Genomic DNA, 24,740 nt, shown 5'->3' with positions numbered 1-24,740 from the left:
CGTGATCCAACACTGGGCAATTGAGTAGTGGAAAAACATTGCCTGGTCCGACAAATCCCTGTTTGGCATAAGCAGCATGGGCCCATGGCTCCATTCTGTCTGGTGTCAACAGTACAGGCTGGTGGCGGTGGTGTAATGTTGTAGGGAATGTTTTCCTGGCACGTTAGGTCCCTTGATACCAATTCAGCAATGTTTCCATGCCCCGAAGAATTCAGGCTGTGCTGGAGGAAAAGGTGTGTCCGACCTGGTACTAGATGGGTGTACCTAATAAACTGACCACTGAATTAATTATTGAATGTACTGTATGTAATGGTAGAATCTATTAGATACAATTGCAGTGGGTTCTTGACTGAAGTTAGAACCTGGCTCTAAATGTCTGTGCAGCATCAGGAACAGATACAAGAGTCTAATCTAACTTCAGATTCTATTACACCATCCCCAGGTTAAACAAGTAATGATCAACATCCATGTCATGCATGTTTTTGGGGAGGAAGAAGAGCAGACTTTATAAGAATGATTGGTGTAGATGAGTGTGGTGGGAATGTGAGCGAGGGATAAACTCTGACTCCTTAGCGAGTTCTCCCTGTGGATCAGAAGATGGAGGGATGATGGAGGTTACAGGCGCTTCACAGGCGGTCTCCTCTGTTCCCACACTCACCCAAATCGCTGTACATCCCGTACACACCAACACACGAGTGCCCAGTTCAATCTTCTCAATTCATTGTTTCTCTCTGACCCACTAAACGTTTAATCTAACAGAGCATCTAGCTCCGGGTCATGCCTGTATTTCACCACACACTCAATTTATCTGAAGGAAGAAAACTCACTGTTCTTCACTTTATAACCTACAATTTTGAAAACCCCTGCAATCTCATCTCCCTCTGTTGTCTATAGGGACTCAATGTCCATATGAGTAGAAGACTATAGAAAAACACTAGATTTACTCAGAGTACCTGATGAAAATGAGAGGGACAATATCAAAAAACTGTTTCATCATAATGTCAAAGATATTATTGACTTTTTATTTAACTTGGCAAGTCCGTTATTAAGAACAAATTCTTATTTACAATGACGGCCTACCCCTCCCCTAACCCGGACGACGCTGGGCCAATTGTGCACCGCCCTACAGGACTCCCAATCCGGGTAGGTTGTGATACAGCCCGCGATCAAACCAGGGCCTCTAGCCCTGAGATGCAGTGCCTTAGATCGCTGCGCCACCCGGGAGCCCAAATGACTTGCTGACAGGGGGCAGTCTAAAACCGCACCCCCCAAAAAATGGTAGTGTTTTTGGTGTTTAAAATGTTTCTGAAGTTTCGATTATTACATTTAAAATGTAATGACAAAAATTGTTATGAACTATTTTCACATTTCCTGTTGCTGCTGATCATTCATCTGTAAAATAGATTTGAATATTGCTGCATATAATCTATATTCATTTAAATTAATCTCACTAATTAAATTCCCATAAACAGCAAACCCTAAGGGCCTAAATGCGCCTAATTTTGCAGAACATTATTAATTTTCCATTTTGTAAAATAAACAGTTTTAAATTACTTTTTATCTATATAAAAAAAACTGAATCAGTTTCTATAATCATCAAGTGTGAATCGATCAAGTATGAGACTTACTATCATTTGGAAATGCAATTTAAATCACTATCAATGTCAATCTGTCAATCTGAATATGGCACTGTCTTGTGAATTTTAATTCATCTTAATGACATGCACATATAATCAACAGAATCTAATCTTGAGTGTTAAAAAATGGCACGTTAAAGCTCTCAACTGATCATGCAAAAAAGGACCTCTGGCATTTCTTGGCCTCCTCTGGATTTGACCAATTCTGATGTTTAATGTTTCACTTATTGTAGCACATAAGTAGAACTTAATTGTTCAGAGTGAGATCTAAGCGTTTTAATTAATCTTTTGGCAAGCTTGAAATTGGAATCTAAGTGTGCTCAAACTAAAGTATACCCTTGGGGTATTGCATGAGACACAGCGGATGCACATCCTCTCTCCCCACTTAACAAGGCACAGAAAACTCAAAACCAGGCTACCAGCCAGAGCCTACAGTATGAATGAGGAGAAATATAGGAAACAAACAGAGCCCCACAAATATCTAGGAGATTTGCATGCAATTCTATTATTTCATGTCACAACAATATATCATATCAGTAAGCAAAAAAAAATCATTTTTTAAAAGAATTGCTTGATCTAATGAAGCATAGGTGGTCCCTTTCCCATTGTATTATTGTTTTGGTAAATTTAGCATTGAGTAAGGCAGCTTCAAAATGCAGCTGTTTTAGCCTCGCTATGTGCTTTCTGTAGTGGAGGGGCAGACAGAGGAAAGTACAGAGCGTAGGTGTATTTGGTTTTCTCTTGTTGCGCGTGATTGGCTTATGGTGCAATCACTCATGGGGACACTATGTCACCGCAGCACCTGTTAGGAGAGCAAGAGCAAAAGCCCCTCTTCAGTGCTCCAATGTCATTGACTACGGATAAATCAACATCTTCTGCCCAGTAACTTTGATTGGACTGATGTGCACTATATCAACTTCCTAGATGGCTAGTTGTTTACCAAGCACTGATACCATGTCTTCAAGCTAGGTAGCTTAGCTAGCTGAAACATGTCAACTAGTTTAGTTATCTCCTAAAACATCTAATTTCTCATTAGCCACCTAAACGTAAAAATACTGTATTGTAATCCATTAAAATAAAGAAGATTGAAGTCGAGTGGTTGGTGGTAGATCATGGAGCAGTGGCTAACATCTGTTTTGAGGTAGGCTAGCTTAAATATCCTATAGGCTACAGTGGCTTGTGAAAGTATTCACCCCCTTGGCATTTTTCCTATTTTGTTGCCTTACAACCTGGAATTAAAATAGATTTTTGTAGGGGTTTGTATCATTTGATTTACACAACATACCTACCACTATGACGATGCAAAATATTTTTTATTGTGAAACAAACCAGAAATAAGACAAAAACAGAAAACTTTGTAGAGCCACCTTTTGCAGCAATTACCACTGCAAGTCTCTTGGTGTACATCTCTATAATCTTGGCACATCTAGCCACTGGGATTTTTGCCCATTCTTCAAGGCAAAACTGCTCCAGCTCCTTCAAGTTGGATGGGCTCTGCTGGTGTACAGCAATCTTTGAGTCATACCACAGATTCTCGAATTGAGGTTTGGGCTTTGACTAGGCCATTAAATGTTTCCCCTTAAACCACTCGAAGTGTTGCTTTAGCAGTATGCTTTTGGGCTATTGTCCTGCTGGAAGGGGAACCTTTGTCCCAGTCTCAAATCTCTGAAAGACTGAAACAGGTTTCCCCTCAAGAATATCCCTGTATTTAACGTCATCCATCATTCCTCCAATTCTGACCAGTTTCAAAGTGACGAAAAACATCCCCACAGCATGATGCTGCCAACACCATGCTTCCATGTGGGGATGGTGTTCTTGGGGTGATGGGTGTTGGATGTTGGGTGTTGGTTGGGTTGCGCCAGGCATATCATTTTGCTTGATGGCCAAAAATCTCAATTTTAGTCTCATCTGACCAGAGTACCTTCTTCCATATGTTTGGGCAGTCTCCCACATGCCTTTTGGCGAACACCATACGTGTTTGCAAATGTTTTTCTTTAATTAAGCAATGGCTTTTCTCTGGCCACTCTTTCATAAAGCCCAGCTCTGTGGAGTGTATGGCTTAAAGTGGTCCTATGGACAGATATTCCAATCTCCGTTGTGGAGCTTTGCAGCTCCTTCAGGGTTATCTTTGGTCTTTTTTTGCCTCTGATTCCTTACGTTTATTAATAATGCATTTAATGGTGCTCCATGGGATGTTTAAAGTTTCTAATATATTTTTATAACCCAACCCTGACCTGTACTTCTCCACAACTTTGTCTCTGACCTGTTTGGAGAGCTCCTCGGTCTTCATGGTGCCACTTGCTTGTTGGTGCCCCTTGCTTAGTTGTGTTGCAGACTCTGGGGCCTTTCAGAACAGGTGTATATATATACATGTCATGTGAGATCATGTGACACTTAAATATAGTCCACCTGTGCGCAACCTAACTAATTATGTGACTTCTGAAGGTAATTGGTTGCACCAGATCTTATTTAGGGGCTTCTTAGCAAACGCGGTGAATACATATGCACGCACCACTTTTCTGTTAAAAAATATATATATATTATTTGAAACAAGTTATTTTTTAATTTCACTTCACCAATTTGGACTATTTTGTGTATATCCATTACATGAAATCCAAATAAAAATCCATTCAAATTACAGGTTGTAATGCAACAAAATAGGAATAACGCCAAGGGGATGAAGACTTATGCAAAGCACTGTACATGTCTTATTGTTGATATTCGATGGGAGACTGTAATACCCATGGAACCACATGTAGAAGAAGGGTTAGTAATACATATGTTTGACGGAACTGTAATTGTGCAATAGAGAAAGCGAGGGAATAGCGTTATAAACGTTACATATTGTTAACCGGGCCCCTTTGTAACAGGCAGGCGGACGCAAGCAGTGTTGCAATATTGCAGACCTGTAACGGCCGTTGGTGGAAGAAGGTGAGGACCAAAGCGCAGCGTGGTACGTGTTCCTCATTTATTAAATACAACTGAACACTAAATACAGTGTAACAAAAAGAACAAGCGAAACAGCTCCGTCAGGTGCAAAACACAAAACAGAAAGCAACTACCCACAAAACCCATGTGGGCAAGAGCTACCTAAGTATGGTTCTCAGTTAGAGACAACGATAGACAGCTGTCCCTGATTGAGAACCATACCCGGCCAAAAACAAAGAAATACAAAAACATAGAAAAGGGAACAAAAAATGCCCACCCTTGTCACACCCTGGCCTAACCAAAATAGAGAATAAAAGCCTCTCTATGGCCAGGGCGTGACAAGACTAATTAGATTAATAGCTAGTTTACTCTATAAAAGTATGCTTGACTACTGTGGTCTCAAACTCAAGATATGGGAAGTAGCCATAAACTGATCATAACACAAATGTTATAACGTTTGTGTATGTGGCTCAGGCAAAGGCTGGTCTCCAGTTTCCAAAACACAGCGAAGGCTGGTCACCAGCAAAAACACAGTGACCCTCCAATGCTGGTCTCTGCTGTTTTTTTTCAGCAGGGTGTGGTATGCTCAACTATAGACTACCACTTGTTTAGATACAGTGGCAAACAAAAAATAAGTAAGGAAATAGCCAAATAGCGCAAATAAAACAAACAAGTGCAAGTCTTTCAAGGTTTGACGAAATATTTTAGCCTATCCAATAGGATATGTCTTTCGAAAAATATGCATCTGGATTTTAATATAGGCTTAATTTAATATGAAATAATAAATTGCAATAAAGAACAATAAGTTCTAGTTGTTTTTTAGCATGTCTTAGGTCTACCTAAAGGTTTCTGGCAAGGAGAACGAGCATATTCACATTTTCTGGTTTTAGAAGACTTCGGAGTTGAGTGACAATATTGCCTGCTGTACTGAAAACACTTTCAGACAGAGTGGTTGTTGCAGAGATGCACAGGTATTTTCAGGGAACGTTGGCCATGAGTGGAAAACAACCTTAATTTCCTCTCCACAATGCTAGTGGGTCATCGTCTCCTCCGATAGCATCTTCAATGTGGTAGCTCTGAGCTCTGCGCTGGCGTTGTGTACTCATTGTCACTGAGTGTGACTTTCCTTCAGCAAGTAATACATAACTAGACCTAACAGTGTTTTATTGTTAACAGGGATTTAATGAGATTGTTTGTGGCTTTTGTAACAATTTAAATTTGAAGAATTACATATCCTAGACTAAGCATCAAATTATAACCAATGTGTGTAACTGCATCCTTCAGGGTGGAATTATCAACAATACAATGTTAAAATGAAGTGCTTTGGAACACCAAAACTAGTGGCAACTGAGCTGCCAACATCTTCAAAGAGAGGAGAACGTAACTTTACTGGAGTATTGAAACACATAATCCGGAGACATTTTGAAATATTGCATGGTGTGTTGTAACACCACTTAATCAAGTGTTGTGCAACACCTTGCCAGTGACTGGGAGCACTAACAGAAAATATTGAAAAAACTATTTAGGTGATTCAAGCCCTGCTTAGAGCAGAATTAGATACCTTCTCATTTGATGTTGTTTCCTCTCTCTAAAGCTTTACAACACCATCATGTTTTGAATCCTGTCTAATACAGAATTAGATATCTTCTTCTTAACTTCTTAATGTTTAACATTGTTTTCTGAATTTGATAATTTACCAATTTGACAGGCATTGTCAAGCAGTGTTGAAATCACCAGCACTACCTGGCAGCAAGAATTGAGGATTCTGCACTTGCCTCTTCCATTGATGATCACACATGTGGGAATGGGTGCTGTCATCATTGAATATCAATTTGCCTGAAGGTTTTGATATCCGTTTATCATTATCAATTACCAGAGGTGTGGACTCGAGTCACATGACTTGCAACTCAACTTTGACTTTAACACCAACGACTTGTGACTTGATTTGGACTTGAGCCTTATGACTCGACCAGACTTGATACCCTCCCTAAGCCCAAATATTTAAAATGATGCTATTAAAAAAGTGTGCAGCTCATCAACTCTTCATTTAATGGTTTACAGTTTGGATCGGACAGCAGCCAATCAAATTGTGCCAGCTGAGAAAAAGTTGTGCGTGGTAGTGCAGAGGAAAGATGAGACCCAAAATTATTATTTTAGGATATAAAGACGACGCTGTATCAACAAAAAATGGATTGCAACTTGCAAAACATGCAGGACGAAAATTACAGACGGAGGTGCAACAATTTCCAACTTTGTTCGACATTTGAAGCTGCATAAATATAGCCAACTACAGCTAAATATAGCCAACTACAGCTAAATATAGCCAACTACAGCTAAATATAGCCAACTACAGCTGCTAATATAGCCAACAGCTATATATTTCATTACTTTACTGGTGTATCATGTAGGATAATGTAACATTAAATCAATAAGCCTCCACATAGTCAGTCAGTGTGGGAACGTGATCATTGCATCCAAGATTGAGCTACAACTGGCTAGGCAGTTGGTAGCCTAAATCCTACCTGATGTTACTGCTGTTCCTAAAACTATTGACATACGTTAGCCTACGGTAACCACACAGAGCGAGTGTGTGTGTTAAGGTTGGGCGATTGTGTACAAGCCTACATCGCCCGATTGCGCCCCATAGCGATCCTCGATAGTCGATCACTATTGGGGGGGTGTCTTTCTCATGGCTACCCATGTATTTCCATGGAAATATAACGTTTATTTGGAAAGTAATAAATATAGAGATATTTTTAAAAGCATTCATGATTTGCGTAAGTGTAATATACTATTGTAATATACTATTGTAATATGTAATATGCCATTACGACTATTATGACCTGTGTAAGCCTCGAAACTCAAAGTTGGACTTGAGACTTGACTTGATATTTGGCGGTCTTGACTTGAGACTTGACTCGGACTTGTCTTTCTTGACTTGGGACTTGAGTGCTAAGACTTGACTTACTTGGGACTTGTAAAACAATGACTTGGTCTCACCTGTCAATTACACATCATGGCACAACAAGCTTAATACTAACATAGAAGTATACTTCTCTTTCTTCAAACATGCATACAACATGTGACAGAATCGTAAATTCAAAAAACTATTACCCACAATCATCTAAAAACAGAGTCACTTGGCAAGATAGGAAATGCAAGGTGATAAAAACCAGACTTCCAATGAGTTCAATCACAAAATGTTCTCTCGTTGGTTATGAAAGACACATTTTGACCAACATATTATGTTGGATATATTCTTATATTATTTTGGTAAAATGAAATGAACAAATCAAATCTACTTTTGGGGCATTTGGCACTTTGAGATAGTTCTGAAATGACAGAGATACAGATAGGTGGGAGAAAGAGATGAAAATGTTGGAGCAAGGAATTTAACCCCGGTCTTCAGTGGGGAGAGGGGTGAGGTGTCTAAGCTGGGTCAGTTACCGCTAGCCAACGGACTTGCATTCATTTTTATAAAGTATATGTTGGTTATTTTTTGTTGTTGTCAATTTCAATTAACCCCAGAATAATTTCTTACAATGTGGCTGTGTGGTTGAGTGTGTACATTTCAAACAAAATGTACCAGTTATTGCCTCTCCTGTTTGTAATCTGTATAAATAAAGTATTGAAAATGAAGGTAGAATTCCAAAGAAAATATTCTGCATTGGCCCTTATCATCAATCAATATTTAGGCTATAAACCATTTGCATTTCTAAATCATGGATTGTATGAGATAAGCGTTTTTCGTGTTACGATGCTGCCTTTTACGTGCACTGAAACCCCCAGAAGTGTTTTCACAACACCTTCTTACAGATGTACCATGCAGAAATCTCTCCGGCATTTCATAGTTGCTAAAATTCTAATAGTTCACCCAAAATGTTTTTATGTGACATAACAAGCAACTATAGTGTAGAGTAGGTATTCCCAAACTGGTGTGTGCGTACCCCCAGGGGTAAGCGCAATGCAGTCGGGGGTACGGCCATTTTATTTTTCCTTCACATTTTCAAACAGTACATTTATATTTTACAACGAGGCTATACATTTGGGTGAGGTTTTTTTCTCGCCTGAGAAGCCTCGTTTCACTGCCAAAAATAAACTGTAACCATTTAGTGTTCAGCGAAATAACAACACCAATGTAAAATACAGGTAGCCTAGTCAAATAATTAACATCCAATCACATTAACCGTTACTATCTCGCGGGAAACCTTCACTCTTGCGCAGACATTTAGAAACAAAACATGACAATTTGAAAAATAAGCCTGAGCGTGAATAAAGATGACTTTCCGAGTAGCAAGACATGTATAAAAGCAACAGATATCGTTAACAAGAAGGGGCTAGAAGGGTCTTATATGGTGAGCTACCGAGTGGCTAGGGCAGGCAAGCCCCATACTATTGCGGAGGACTTAAATATTCCTGTGCCACGGATATGGCTGGGACAATGCTGGGGGAAAAGGCCAAAGAAACTATACAGACAATGTCTTCATCAAACAACACTGTTTCATGACACATCAGTGACATGGCAGGAGATGTTCTGAAACAATTACTGCTTCGCATACAAGTCAGTCAATTATATGCGTTACAGCTGGATGAGTCAACAGACATGGCGGTCCTGGCACAGCTCCTGGTATATGTCCGTTACGTTTATGGGGGTCAATTAAGGAAGACATCCTCTTCTGCAAACCACTGGAAAACAGGACAACAGGAGAGGATATTTTTAAAGTAGTGGACAGCTTTGTGACATCAAATGGGCTTTGGCGGTCAAGATATGTTGGTATCTGTACTGATGGATATGTTGGTATCTGTCCTGATGGAACAAAAGCCATGACAGGGAGACATACAGTAGTGGAATGGTAACACACGTGCAAATAGTTGCTTTCTACGCCACTTGGGTACACTGCAGAATCCACCGAGAGGCTCTTGCTGCCAAGGGAATGCCTGACAGCATGAAAGACGTTTTGGACACAACAGTTAAAATGGTTAACTTTATTAAAGCAAAGCCCCTGAACTCTCGTGCATTTTCTGCATAATGCAATGATATGGGCAGCGACCATGAAACGCTTTTACAACATACAGAAGTGTGCTGGTTATCAAGGTGCAAAGTATTGATACGTTTTTTGAATTGAGAGACGAGCTTAAAGTTTTCTTTACTGACTATAATTTTCACTTGTCTGACCACTTGCATGATGATGAGTTTCTCACATGACTGGCCTATCTGGGTGATGTTTTTTCTCGCCTGAATGATCTGAATCTAGGATTACAGGGACTCTCCGCAACTATATTCAATGTGCGGGACAAAATTGAGGCTATGATTAAGTTAGAGCTCTTTTATGTCTGCATTAACAAGGACAACACACAGATCTTTCTATCATTGTATGATTTTTGTGTGCAAATGAACTCAAGCTTACAGACAATGTCAAATGTGATATAGCAAAGCACCTGAGTGAGCACAATTATGCAGGTACTTTCCCGAAACGGATGACGCAAACAACTGGATTCGTTATCCCTTTCATGCCCTGCCTCCAGTCCACTTACCGATATCTGAACAAAAGAGCCTCATCGAAATTGCAACAAGCGGTTCTGTGAAAATGTAATTTAATCAGAAGCCACTGCCAGATTTCTGGATAGGACTGCACTCAGAGTTTCTTGCCTTGGCAAATTGCGCTGTTTAAGACACTGATGCCCTTTGCAACCACGTACATATGTGACAGTGGATTCTCGGCCCTCACTAGCAGGAAAACTAAATACAGGCACAGACTATGTGGAAAATTATTTAAGACTGAGGCTCTCTCCAATACAACCCAACATTGCAGAGTTATGTGCATCCTTTCAAGCACACCCTTCTCATTAACCTGTGGTGAGTTATTCACAATTTTTGATGAACAAATAAGGTTTCATATGTAAGATGGCTAAATAAAGAGCAAAATTATTGATTATTATTATATTATTATTTGTGCCCTGGTCCTATAAGAGCTCTTCCCACGAGCCGGGTTGTGACAAAAATAAGTGTATAATACATGTATTGTATAGTGTGTGTGTGTGTGTGTGTGTGTGTGTGTGTGTGTGTGTGTGTGTGTGTGTGTGTGTGTGTGTGTGTGTGTGTGTGTGTGTGTGTGTGGCAGGCTTACAATGATGGCAACAAAAACAAACAGATTAGACCCTGGTGCTAGAGGGGGTACGCAGCTGGAGGTTGAATGTTTGAAGGGGTATGGCCCGGGACTATAAAAGGTTTGGGAACCACTGGTCTAGATGAAGTGGAGAGTTCTTACCCCAGAGGCAGGATACGCTATCCAACCCAGCTCTGCTGTTGCCGTCCGCGTGTCCATCACTGTCTCTGTAGGGGAGAGAGAGAGAGAGAGATTCAATACACATTTCTGCTACAGTACTACCAATGCAAACACCTGTTACTGTAAAACACCTAATTCCATTACTTTTGTGTAAGCCCATTTTTACTTATCAGTCCATTGAAAACCATTGATATGAGCTAGATCTTAAATATCTCATTACTGGAAGTGTATCAGCCCTTTGACCAATGGGCCAGACAAAATCAGACAGATCAGCCCACTCTACACATTTCATTACATTTCACTACTGTCAAACTGACTGCGAGACACAGTATGAGCGATCACCACCACTCTCCACTTCTTCAGTAATAGTAATATATATATATATATATATATATATATGTGTATATATATATATACAGTGGGGGGGGGAAGTATTTAGTCAGCCACCAATTGTGCAAGTTCTCCCACTTAAAAAGATGAGAGAGGCCTGTCATTTTCATCATAGGTACACTTCAACTATGACAGACAAAATGAGAAAAAAAATCCAGAAAATCACATTGTAGGATTTTTAATGAATGTATTTGCAAATTATGGTGGAAAATAAGTATTTGGTCAATAACAAAAGTTTATCTCAATACTTTGTTATATACCCTTTGTTGGCAATGACAGAGGTCAAACGTTTTCTGCAAGTCTTCACAAGGTTTTCACACACTGTTGCTGGTATTTTGGCCCATTCCTCCATGCAGATCTCCTCTAGAGCAGTGATGTTTTGGGGCTGTTGCTGGGCAACACGGACTTTCAACTCCCTCCAAAGATTTTCTATGGGGTTGAGATCTGGAGACTGGCTAGGCCACTCCAGGACTTTGAAATGTTTCTTACGAAGCCACTCCTTCATTGCCCGGGCAGTGTGTTTGGGATCATTGTCATGCTGAAAGACCCAGCCACGTTCCATCTTCAATGCCCTTGCTGATGGAAGGAGGTTTTCACTCAAAATCTCACGATACATGGCCCCATTCATTCTTTCCTTTACACGGATCAGTCGTCCTGGTCCCTTTGCAGAAAAACAGCCCCAAAGCATGATGTTTCCACCGCCATGCTTCACAGTAGGTATGGTGTTCTCTGGATGCAACTCAGCATTCTTGTCCTTACCAAAAAGTTATATTTTGGTTTCATCTGACCATATGTCATTCTCTCAATCTTCTTCTGGATCATCCAAATGCTCTCTAGCAAAGTTCAGACGGGCCTGGACATGTACTGGCTTAAGCAGGGGGACACGTCTGGCACTGCAGGATCTGAGTCCCTGGTGGCGTAGTGTGTTACTGATGGTAGGCTTTGTTACTTTGGTCCCAGCTCTCTGCAGGTCATTCACTAGGTCCCCCTGTGTGGTTCTGGGATTTTTGCTCACCGTTCTTGTGATAATTTTGACCCCACGGGGTGAGATCTTGCGTGGAGCCCCAGATCGAGGGAGATTATCAGTGGTCTTGTATGTCTTCCATTTCCTAATAATTGCTCCCACAGTTGATTTCTTCAAACCAAGCTGCTTACGTATTGCAGATTCAGTCTTCCCAGCCTGGTGCAGGTCTACAATTTTGTTTCTGGTGTCCTTTGACAGCTCTTTGGTCTTGGCCATAGTGGAGTTTGGAGTGCGACTGTTTGAGGTTGTGGACAGGTGTCTTTTATACTGATAACAAGTTCAAACAGGTGCCATTAATACAGGTAACGAGTGGAGGACAGAGGAGCCTCTTAAAGAAGAAGTTACAGGTCTGTGAGAGCCAGAAATCTTGCTTGTTTGTAGCTGACCAAATACTTATTTTCCACCATAATTTGCAAATAAATTCATAAAAAATCCTACAATGTGATTTTCTGGATTTTTTTCCTCATTTTGTCTGTCATAGTTGAAGTGTACCTATGATGAAAATTACAGGCCTCTCTCATCTTTTTAAGTGGGAGAATTTGCACAATTGGTAGCTGACTAAATACTTTTTTGCCCCACTGTGTGTGTGTGTGTGTGTGTGTGTGTGTGTGTGTGTGTGTGTGTGTGTGTGTGTGTGTGTGTGTGTGTGTGTGTGTGTGTGTGTGTGTGTGTGTGTGTGTGTGTGTGTGTGTGTGTATATATATATATATAACCACAAATAAAAATACATGGATAGAGGGATTTACTTGCCAAACCAAAAGTATTGCATGACCTACTGTTTTCAGGAACATCAGATATGCTCACAGCTCCAAAGTTGTCTTACACTTGTTTGGGAATAAGTGTGTAGGTGTAGTAAATACAGGACAGTATATAACAAACTATTCTCTGTGGACATCATTCAAAGTGTTGCCCTTGGTAAATACATCATGTTGTTTTCCTGCCCCTGTGTTTGTTTTCACACAGTCTAAAAGTATTTAGCCTGGGACTGATCAATAGGTTATTGGTGGGTGATTTCTGCGGAGGAGTGCATTAAATATTGATGTACCGGGAAATATTGATCATGTCCGTGATAATGCATCAGCAAGTACACAAACACCAAACTGCCGCCAACTGCCACCAAACTGCCACCAAATTCTTCGAGGGCATTCACAACAACAGCACATTTTGGTTTATTGGTGCCTTTTCACCACAACAATTGTTCTCTCTCTTTCTCTCTCTCTCAATTTTCAATTCGCTTTACTAGCAGGATGTAACAGTGTACAAATTGCCAAAGCTTACTTTGGATATTTACAATAGGAAAATAATAAGAATGAAATCTCTCTCTCTCTCCTTGTTGGCATGGAGTCACATCCCTTTGTTCAAAGAAGAAAATTTCCCCAATATATCAACTGGTCTGTGGGTCTGTCTGTCTCCTCTCTCTCTATCTCTTCACTCTTCCTCCTTCCCCATTTTTCTGGGAGTCAATAAAGCCAGAGGGTGGAAAGCAGCATGGCAAATCATCAGTCGACAACAACAGCCATTTTACAGAGAGTGGGTCTGGTCCAATCACCTGCCAACCAACCGCACCATGCAAAATGCAGAAAAGAACCCCTCACTCTCACACCAACTCAGCTTCCTACCAGTGCTCCACACTGATGCACTCCCACTTATCAGAAAACTGGTCAGGGTTGTGGAGGAGACCAGATCTGGGACCGGGCCTAAACATATTAACCTGTAAAAGAAAAGGGTTCATATTGAAACAAAAAGGATTGAACTCTTTGAATAAGAAGCTACATAACTACTCTAATAGTATAATGTTCTCAACAAGGGTAAGGAGAAAAACAACATGACTATGCAGTAGGATTAGCACGAAGATTGGATAAAATGGTTCATGTTGCAGTCACGATACAAGCCAGTTATAATTTGGTTTTAGCCAACTATACTGTAGTATCATGCCGTCCTGTCTTTTTTTAAATGTATCTCTGTAAACAGATACTTATCCTTAAATCCTAGTCTCAATGAACAGGCTATTCTCTGTAGTCAGTGGAGTAGAGGAGAGCAGAGCAGAGGAGAGCAGGTCCAGGGACAGCCGCAGGGTACCTTTCACTTTTACTGAGCTCAAAGCTTCACATTAATCCTATTATGGCTTCTTCAGAATTAGCAGATCATCAGAGGAAATCTCAGATTTCTGCATGGAAGTACAGGCACTTTGGATTGACATCCAGGATAGATGTTTTAGACAAGACACTCCAAGACCATTTCCCCAGGTTACATATGCACACGTCATAATCCCTGGCAAAAATGTTTAGAATTACAGGACATTATCTGTTAAATGTATCTTACAAAATGCTAAATTCTCTCAGCCTAATAGTAAAATGTGTAGAATAGCATGAGATTACCTATAAACTGAACATTTTCCTTTTGGCCCATGGCAATATGTGTAGAATTACAGGAAATTACCTTTAAAACAGCAACATTTTCTCTCAGCCTCATAGCAAAATGTGCAGAGTAGCATGAGATTAGCTGCAAAAACTGAGAAAAAAATATCATTGCCCCATGCCAAAATGTGTTGAATTGCTCAGACCTTGTGTGAGGGACCCGCGAAAATGTGGTACGCCTAATCGGTCAGTGGAGTGTTATGGGCTTTATCACGAAAGGAACCATGCCGACCCTGCCTTTACAGAGACCCACAGAACAAGCCACACCACAGTCACATTATCCCTCCTATGCAGTTAGGCAAGGTAGGACAACCAGAACACAATGAGCCAGAACAACTTAACATCTGTGTTCAGTGTTGAAGTAAATCCATTTCCCAGCATTCCCAGCACATGATTTGTCACAGTGAAATACAAATCATTAAAATCCAGGCGGAAAATATTTACACAAGAAGCAACCCAATATCACACAGTCAACTCTAGTCGTTTAGTAAGTTCACCATTCTGCCATTCTCACTGTTAAACATCACACAGTGTTCAACACAATGGCTCTTTATGTCAGCATTTGATCTGTACTTTCCAATGATGGCACACTTATTCAGCATCAAGCTACCAATACCTTACACTGATACATTACGACAAATCATGAGCCAGCAATACCACATAACAATATAACAACAAAATGTATTACTACTCGATAACAATACTTTAAACATCTCTATACAACTAGCAAGTAACACAATACAATTTACAGTGTCTTGCAAAAGTATTCAGACCCTTTCGATTTCTCCATATTTTATTGTGTTACAAAGTGGGATGAAACAATTGATTTGATTGTCATTTTCTTGTCAACAATCTACACAAAATACTCTAATGTCAAAGTAGAAGAATTTGTATTTTATTTGATTAAGATTAATACAAATTAAATAACTAAAATACAGTCGTTACATAAGTATTCAGCTCCCTGAGTCATTTCTGTACATGTTAGAAACACCTTTGTCATCGATTACAGCTGTGAGTCTTAGGTAAGTCTAGAAGTTTGCGCAATATTTGCCCATTATTCTTTTCAAAATTCTTCAAGCTTTGTCTAGATGTTGGGGATCATGGCTAGACAGCACTTTTCAAGTCTTGCCATAGATTGTCAAGCAATTTTTTCACAGAACTGTATTTTGGCCACAAAGGAATATTCACTGTCTACTTGGTAAGCAACTCCAGTGTAGATTTGGCCTTGTGCTGTAGGTTATTGTCCTGCTCAAATTTGAATTCCTCTCCCAGTCTCTGGTGTAAAGAAGACTGAAGTCATTTTTCCTCTAGGATTTTGCTTGTGCTTAGCTCCATTCCGTTTCTTTTTATCCTGAAAAACTCCCCAGTATTTGCAAGTGTCAAGCATACCTATACCATGATGCAGCCACCACCAGTGGCGATGTGTTGTGAGTTCAGAAGGCTGACTCTATCTTTGATTTGTCTGGGTGGTTTAATACATAATCCACAACATAATTATTAATGTACAAGGTAAAAATCTGTACAGGCAGTTAACCCACTGTTCCTAGGCCGTCATTGAAAATAATAATTTGTTCTTAACTGACTTGCCGAGTTAAATAAAGTTCATAAAACAAATTTTAAAAACTTGACCATGCTTAAAGGAATATTCAATGTCTGATTTGTAATTCTTACCCATCTACCAATCACTGCCATTCTTTATGAAGCTTTCTGAAAGCTCCCTGATCTTTGTAGTTGAATCTGTGCTTGAAATTTGATACGTATGTATGGGGGACTGAGGAAGGGTTAGTCATTCAAAAATCATGTCAACCCATATTATTTCACACAGACTCCATGCAACCTATTATGTGATTTGTTGAGCTTAATTTTACTCTTGAAAGAATGTAGACTTGCCTAAACAAAGGGGCTGAATACTTCTTATGAGTTGTTTATTTATCTTGGGTATAAAAAAAAAAGGTTTTCCCCTCTTCGACAATTGAATCCATTAAAAAAAAAGACAATTAAATCAATTTTAATCCCACGTTGTAACACAATAAAATGTGAAGAAATCCAAGTGGTCTGAATACTTTTGCAAGGCACTGCAGATGAATTCCACAATGCAACATCACAAAATGAGGACGGATGCATTTGTTATCAAAATCAGTTGTATTACAGGACAACCAGTCTCAAGATTTTTCCACATGAAAAGTATTCTATGCCACAATGTGTTATTGAACTGCATCTGTTTTTAGAATGGCAAGCATGACCCAATTTATTTGTAGGCTTTCTTATTTATAGAGCCAGGGTTCTCTGGATGACATGTTACACCATGAAAGCACCATCATGTCTCATCACAACAAGGTGATCACACAGTGATTCGCCTCAGACATACCTGTCAGGACGAGAAAAATAACTATTCTGGTATAGATACTGTCTAGCATTCTTTTATAAACAATCTGAATTTTTTTTTGTCATAGATATTCTCTGTTTCTCTGTCACCTCAGATTTGAGTGCCATCAACATTTTGAAAGTCTGAAGGTTCAAAGTAAAGACACTTATCAGGAAAAGTTTAACACGTGCACAGGTTTGGTGAAAGTGTGATAAAGATATTGCACAGACAAAACACCCTTCTATGACACACTGTAATTGTTATGGTTGGCCAAAATGACCAGCTACTGTGGGAGATCTAATGGTCCAGATGATTGCCTCAATAGAAATGTAACCACAACCTTAGCCACCATGGAGGTTGAAATAGGAAAAAGAGAGATGGCAGTAGAGAGGGCAAAGAAGGCCAGAGATCATTCTGTTTGGCCTAAGTATTTATAGAATGGAAAATCAATGCATGTTGCTGTACCAATGCATAATTTAGTCAATAGTCTGTGCATGCCAGCGGAATCAGAAATCATGATTAAATATCCTGACCCACTGAAACACTGAGGTTCATATGGATACAATATCAATAACTCTTTGTTCAGCGATGGTTGGCCAGTGTCATCACTCACTCAGTTCAAATCTTTACATAAACCGGTCTTATCTATGACACAGTGAGGACAAATGTTGAGGGTTCAAGTAATACTGTATGTATGGACACAACTAACAGAATATGAAGTGTGGCCTTGAACTTGTGGCTCAGTTGGGCTGTGTGGCCCAGTTGGTAGAGCATGGCGCTTGCAAAACCAGGGTGTTGGGTTGGATTCCCACAGGGGACCAGTACGGGAAAATGCATGCACTCACTGCTGTAAGTCCCTCTTTAGTCACTCTGCTAAATTACTTTGATGTAAAATGTAAAACTATTCTGCTAATTAACCAGCAGCCTCTGATCTCCTTCACCTCAGCTCAGAGATATGCCTTAACAACATATCACAGGTGCAACACTATGTTCAACATATCTGAAAGCACATTTTCCCAATAGATTTATCAAATTTGTTTTGGGCGACTGCCCATGGATTCAGGGCAGAGCTGTAGACGAGAGCGCTCTCTGTGCCCTAACAAACATAACCTTCTTTTTCCCTCAGTAGGAACAAACAAAAGTATAGATTTGTGCAATTCAAACACAGAGGGGTACAAGCCTTGATCATGGATGGAGGGAAAATGTGAAAGAATACACTCACAGTGTCTCACCCCAACCAAAAGCTGTCACTATAGCCTCCTATGCATCGATACCAATGGTTTAAATGCCTCAAAACATATGACTGTAACTGTATCACTGATGTAACACATTCACAGTAGCTGTAGATCTGAATGACTTTAGAGGCCAAAAACGGGACCTAGTTTTCAATTGGTTGATAACTGAATACTGTCACTGTGTGTGTTCTCTTTTCAGTCATCTAGATATCTCCCAAATATATCTTATAACTGACATTGGCTTCAGAGCATTTGCACAATACAGGCATACGCAGTCATTTACATCAGCCTCTATCTCTGTTTGTACATTCTTCCTTTACAAATGACTTTGTAAATAGTGCTGCAGAACATAAATGAAATGTAATTGTCTATCATAGTAAGTGGCTACATTGTCAGCCATACGCTGGAGGCTTCATACGAATCACATTTTGAGTACTGAAGGAGAATACATATGAGCCCAGTACTGAGGGAGCTCTCACTTTAGTGGCTGTGTTGGAGGGACAGATACCTAACTGTGTAGCAGTGCACTGGGCAGGGGAGACTGGGTTATGGTGGAAAGTCTGACTGAGCTAATTAAACCATTATCCAGTCAGTGGTGACACCGCTCCCTTGACCCTGCTAGAATGTGCGCCAACATTTATTTAGTTATTCGAAGTCAAATCCCACTGGTGGAGACTCTGCCTGTAAAGAAGAGGCTGTACCTAGGGAATTATATTCCCCATCCCATTCCAACTCAGTGTGGGTGACACGTTTATAAGACTGGACCTAGGGAATTATATTCCCCATCCCATTCCAACTCAGTGTGGGTGACACGTTTATAAGACTGAAACTGTTCCTGTTGTATTTAGAGTGAAGAGATTTCAGGGAGGAGGCAGTGTGAGGCAAACTACTCTCATGGGACATTAGCTTTCTCTCTCTGTCGCTTTCTCTTTCCTCTGTCAAAAACAAACAATGCTTTGAATAAACTACAGCATAACATGTTTGGCATATAGTGTACACACCGTATATCCAAGTTTCCAGCTGAGATAAACAGAGATCAAAACAATTGCTGTTTGAATCAGTTGGGAAATATACTTCCCTCCTTAAACTATTGACAAAACTGTCCTTCACACACACACACACACACACACACACACACACACACACACACACACACACGCAGAGTGTGCCAGGCGCTGCTGTTCTCCTTGTAGAGGACACGTGGGACCGATGCAGTGGAATTAATTTCTGCTCTCCAGGCACTAATTAATTACCTTTCTCTACGGTAGTTTGTCTGAAACAGGAAAGGTCAGCAGGACTACTTTGGCCATTAGTAGAGAGAGAGACATCTTCAAATACAAACACCAACTTAGAACACCAGAGGAATCAGGAAGGATGACTAAGGTTAGCACCACTTCCAATATACGTGTAAAACTATGTTTCCATAAGACCCTAAAACCTGAATCATCCGTGTGGAGAATAGTGAATAGTGATCTGAAGATCTTGTGTAGATCTTGGCTCTCCTGCTGTAGTGAATGATTGCTTGCCCAAGATGATTGAGTGTAGAGGGGGTGACCCACTCTGTACCTCTCCCTGCATAGATATCATCAGTAGAACTCCTGCTGTTGAAAGAGTGATTGGAGGAATGACTGGGCTCTGAGTGAGTTGAACAGGCCGTGGATGGACATGCCATGAGAAAACATGGATGACAGACAGACCAGACCGCCCAAAGCATGAGACAAAGCACCTTCCAGAAGACTCCATCCCTATGAATTCACAAGATATGTGCATTTTACAATGATTTCACAAAAAATTATGGTGAACTCCTTTGAACTGCTTTCATGATTGAATCGCACATTCTAGTTATAGCTCTTTCTATTTTTGTCCATGCCATTACATATTCATCATTGGGTAAATTGAGTATTGCAGCAGACTCTATCCTATGGCTCCTGTGGTAGTTTGCAAACAGCTTTGCCTCAGTACATGCTGTATATTAGCTGAGGAGAGACCGACCTTATTACAGCTTGATGAAGTCTGCACTATAACCCAGTACAAAGCCTACTGAGACTTGGCATCCATACACAACTCTTAGTTGCAACACATTATGGACTCCATTACAGGCCTGTTACTGGCTCCCTCATTGCTCTGTGTAGACGTCATTATCTCACAGGACCCACAGGAACAGGCGAGAATAGAATCGCAGGTAGTTACATTCTGAATTCACCAGGACTTGACACCCTAGATTCCATTGTAATTGCAGTCAGTTCTCCAGATTTATAGTTCAGTCTCGATATTTAAACATGCTCTGACTGTGGCGTCTGCCTGCCTCATATTTGACTTGAGGAGATGACAGCTCAATTACCTGCTGATCCACTGAGCAGGGCTGAAGAGCTCTGGTAAAAGCGCAAACAGAGCAGGTGAACAGTCATTCTGAACAGAAATAAGTAATGCTATGTTACTGGTGAGAGAGAGATAAAAAGCAAAGGTCCCCATTGAGACCAAAATCTTTCATGCCTTACACTTCCACCAAATATTAGCAGAAGGGATCATAACTTATGGCCTACTCTGTGCATGGGGTATATAACTGACTCGTAATTTAAAAAGCCTGGCTTTAGATAGTAGCTCACGGAAATGGGGTTAAAGCTAATTGCAAGCATCCATCTTTGCTGACACACCCCAACAGGAAGGGCTAGAAGGGATCCATCTTTTGTCAAATTAACTTAAAGTAGATGTTCTTTGCATTTTTAGCTACTCCTAACCCTTTTCCTGACCTTAACCTAAATCTCCTAACATGACAATGTTAATTTTCCTAACCTGCTGTGTAAGTTCTCCTAACCTACCACGAAAAGTCAAATCTGACGTTAATTTGACAAAAGCTGGATCCCATCTAGCCACGACCACCTTGAAGCTGTTAGCCAGGAATTAGACTCAGAACAATACCAGCCACAAATTATTTCCCTGTGTGAGTGGAGGGGATGAGACCCTTGCTCTCACACCATCTCTTTCATAATCAATCCATCTCTCTGTAACAAGGGAGTTTATTATAAACAACATGTCTGGCCTTCTGCAGGAGACAAGCACATCCTCACTCGGCCTCCCAGAGCACCAGGCTAGCTCCATTTAGGGGCTAGTCTCACATTAAACAGACAAAATATAAAAACACACACACACACACACTTATTTGAATGATATATTCCGGAAAACAACTATACTCAGACAGATATGTCTGGAGAATATATTGACTCCTGAGGCACATTGCGACATGGCCCTAAAGAACCGGAACAATAGGAGTCTGAAAGGTACTCTTAAGGAACAGTGGGAGAGACAGAGGTATACTGCTATCCACATCCAACACAACACAGGGACCATGGAGAGAAGTATATATAGATGCGTTGTAACCTGAAACAGAAGCTCTACAGAACATACAGCCCCAGGGGAGAATATACAAGATACATATATTCAACACAGTATGCCTGCCTGCTGTAGGAGACCCAATGACATCTGGCCATAGGCACAGATCTTAATAAGCTCCTGTGAGGAATTCTTCAGAGTTACTTAGAGGGAAGGGGGAAAGTGGAGGAAAGAAGAAGACAACATATTAATCATGTTCTCTCAAATTGGGTGGACAGAAAATAAATCCTATCAGACGATTGAATTATCATTCCAGCTGACAAACCACATTCTCCAAGTCCTTGTAAGTATTTCTGATGCAGTGTGTGTTGACTGGTAGTGAAGTAAAGTGTTGACAGGCTATTGAGTAGACACAACTGAACAACATTGTCTCTCTGTCGTATCCAGTGCACTGAGCAGAGCTCCCTCCACTCTGTTGACAGCACTACGTGCTACCAATGCTACTGGAGTGAAGTGCTGACCAAATGTCACTGCCCGAACGGCCTGTTGGTGACAACTGTGTTTTTCAAGAGTGGTTGTCCGACATGCGCTAGCCCTGTGTAAAAATGCCTGGACTCTGGAGTTTAAATACGATATGACCAGGGGCCACCAAGACCGCTTGAGTGGCAGTGCAGAAGGGCAAGCTGGCTCACTTGTGGAAAAAACCTTACGGACACTCCAGGTGAAATGGTAGTGTGTTGAGTGTTTGGGGGGATTTGAAGCAAAGTGGTTAAGAGGTTGAAAATGTCCCTCATGGTCAAAAGAAACCGTTTTTGTATCTCCTTTAAGAATAAACTCAGCAGTGAGTGTGTTGGAACTCTGACATCTGTTATAAGCATACTTGTATCATGAAAATAAATGTATGTGTACTTGTGGCATGTGTTACATGTAATGTAACTGACAGGTGGCTAATATTACCCTATGGGTGTGGCACATTTACCTTACCTGTTGTGTTGGGTTACCCTTGTGGGGTGGCAAGTAGCCTAGTGGTTAGAGCGTTGGACTAGTAGCTGAAAGGTTGCAAGATCGAATCCCTGAGCTGACAAGGTACAAATCAGACCCTGAACTTGGCAGTTAACCCGCTGTTTGTTCCTAGGCATTCATTGAAAATAAGAATTTGTTTGTAACTTACTTGCCTAGTTAAATAAATGTTTTAAATGGGTTACCCTTGCTATGGGCTGACTGAGACAGGTGTGTGCCTGTGGGTATCATAGGTATTTGGACTGAGGTGGTAAAAAGGTCACCAGTCATGTGATATGTGAGAAGGAGGGGCTGAGGAAAACAATGGCTGGGCTGAAGTAGTGAGTTTCAAGGAATATGGAGGTAGAGAGATGTGGAGGACATACAGTATGTTTGGTACTGTACGGGTAGAGGTAAACTTAACTCACAGCAGCTGCTTGAAGAATCAGAGGTCTATCACTACTGGGATAGCCATGCCTTCCTAGACAGACAGGCTAGAGTGCTGAGATTCTCCTCTCAGGCAGAAATCTGACTCTGGGCAGCTGTTAGCTGAGGTAGGGGCCTGTCAATGTGCCCTATGACTGAGGGCCAATGGTGGCCTGAACTCCCCTAGTGGAGCAGCATGAAGGTCCTGAGCAAGGCTACAGTATGTCTCTATCAGTATCTCTAGGGCAAACTTGACTCCGAGCAGCTGGCTGCCGAGGTTCCCCAGTGAGGGTATGTTTCCACCTCTGTAAACACTTCACGTCCACTCAGGAAGAATTAGTCCTTTGTGACAATACACCCCTACAGTCACTCAAAAACAAAACAATACTCCTCCTCTCAATCTTTTCTTTCCCTCGGGCCAGTCTAAAATCTATCCTTTCTTCTTACCCTGAGAGAGAGGCATGTGAGTCTCTCTCTCTCTGTTCTCTCTGTTCTCTCTGTTCTCTCGATTTAGATGTGATCCTCACAGGCCCCTATCCAGACAGCCATCAATCTGATGAGACATAACTGTAAGCTGCTAGCCTGGCTGCTGACAACCTTTAATAACCACAGTAAACACACTCAGCAATAAAGAGCTGTCTCTGTTTACTATATACACTGAGAGAGAGGATGAGACAGGGTTCAGACCACTGGACAGGATTATAGGTGTGTGAGAGAAAGGGTCCTGTGTGTGTGTTCACTAGCACAAGATCACACAAACATCACACCTGGGAATCGTGATATTTGTGCAAAGGGCCACATTCATGCTCACATATTGTTTACATGGGAAATGTAACTGTCAGTCAGAGTGAGTGACACATTTCATCAACTGAGGTAAACAAGTTGAGCTTGACAGCTGCCTCCAATCGCTCTTTTTATCTCAGGTAATAGGTTGCCAGCAGACATTTCACGCAACACCATCACACACGGAGCTATAATTCACTGGGAAATATCCCTGTATTTTCACATTGATAACGCACCAATAAAACAACATCTATTCAAAGCTGAATTAAACTGCTTGCTAAACTGCCAAAATGAGAAAGGCTTTAAAACATAAAACTGCAGCCTTAGCCTGCTGTGATAAAGTTATTGTGATATTCTCTCATGGTTAAATGGATTTACTAAAAGGATATTAAGAAGGAATCACTGGTCACTTTAATAATGGAACACAAGTGACTGTAATAATGAAACACTAGTCACTGTAATAATCGAACACTAGTCACTGTAATAATGGAACACTAGTCACTATAATAATGGAACACTAGTCACTATAATAATGGAACACTAGTCAGTCACTGTAATAATGTAACTAGTCACTGTAATAATGTAACTAGTCACTTTAATAATGTTTACATCATTTCATATGTATATACTGTATTCTATTCTACTGTATTTTTGTCAAAGCCATTCTAAAATTGCTCATCCTAATATGTATATATTTCTTAATTCCATTATTTGACTTTTAGATTTGTGTGTATTGTTGGGAATTGTTAGATACTACTGCACTGTTGTAGCTAGGAACAAGCACTTCACTACACCCGCAATAACATCTGCAAAGTATGTGTATGTGACCAATCAAATGTGATTTGAAAAGACTATTACTGTCATTCGCTCATCCTATTAACTAGTCATGTCTCTTAAATAGGGTCATGGACTTGTGGTA

At 40.6% G+C, this 24,740-nt stretch overlaps 1 protein-coding gene across 1 annotated transcript in view; it reads right to left on the bottom strand.

The window, feature by feature from the left end:
- Positions 1–24,740, bottom strand: part of LOC112260259 (ephrin type-B receptor 1) — a 169,386-nt gene that overhangs the window by 118,592 nt on the left and 26,054 nt on the right. The window contains exon 2 of the mRNA XM_042312152.1: positions 10,835–10,899. Within this exon, the coding sequence (XP_042168086.1) occupies positions 10,835–10,899 (65 nt within the window). The remainder of the gene's footprint in view (positions 1–10,834; positions 10,900–24,740) is intronic.

Source organism: Oncorhynchus tshawytscha, linkage group LG01 (assembly GCF_018296145.1).
Source record: "Oncorhynchus tshawytscha isolate Ot180627B linkage group LG01, Otsh_v2.0, whole genome shotgun sequence".
Lineage (NCBI taxonomy): Eukaryota > Metazoa > Chordata > Actinopteri > Salmoniformes > Salmonidae > Oncorhynchus > Oncorhynchus tshawytscha.
This window is presented reverse-complemented; position numbering and strand designations above follow the sequence as displayed.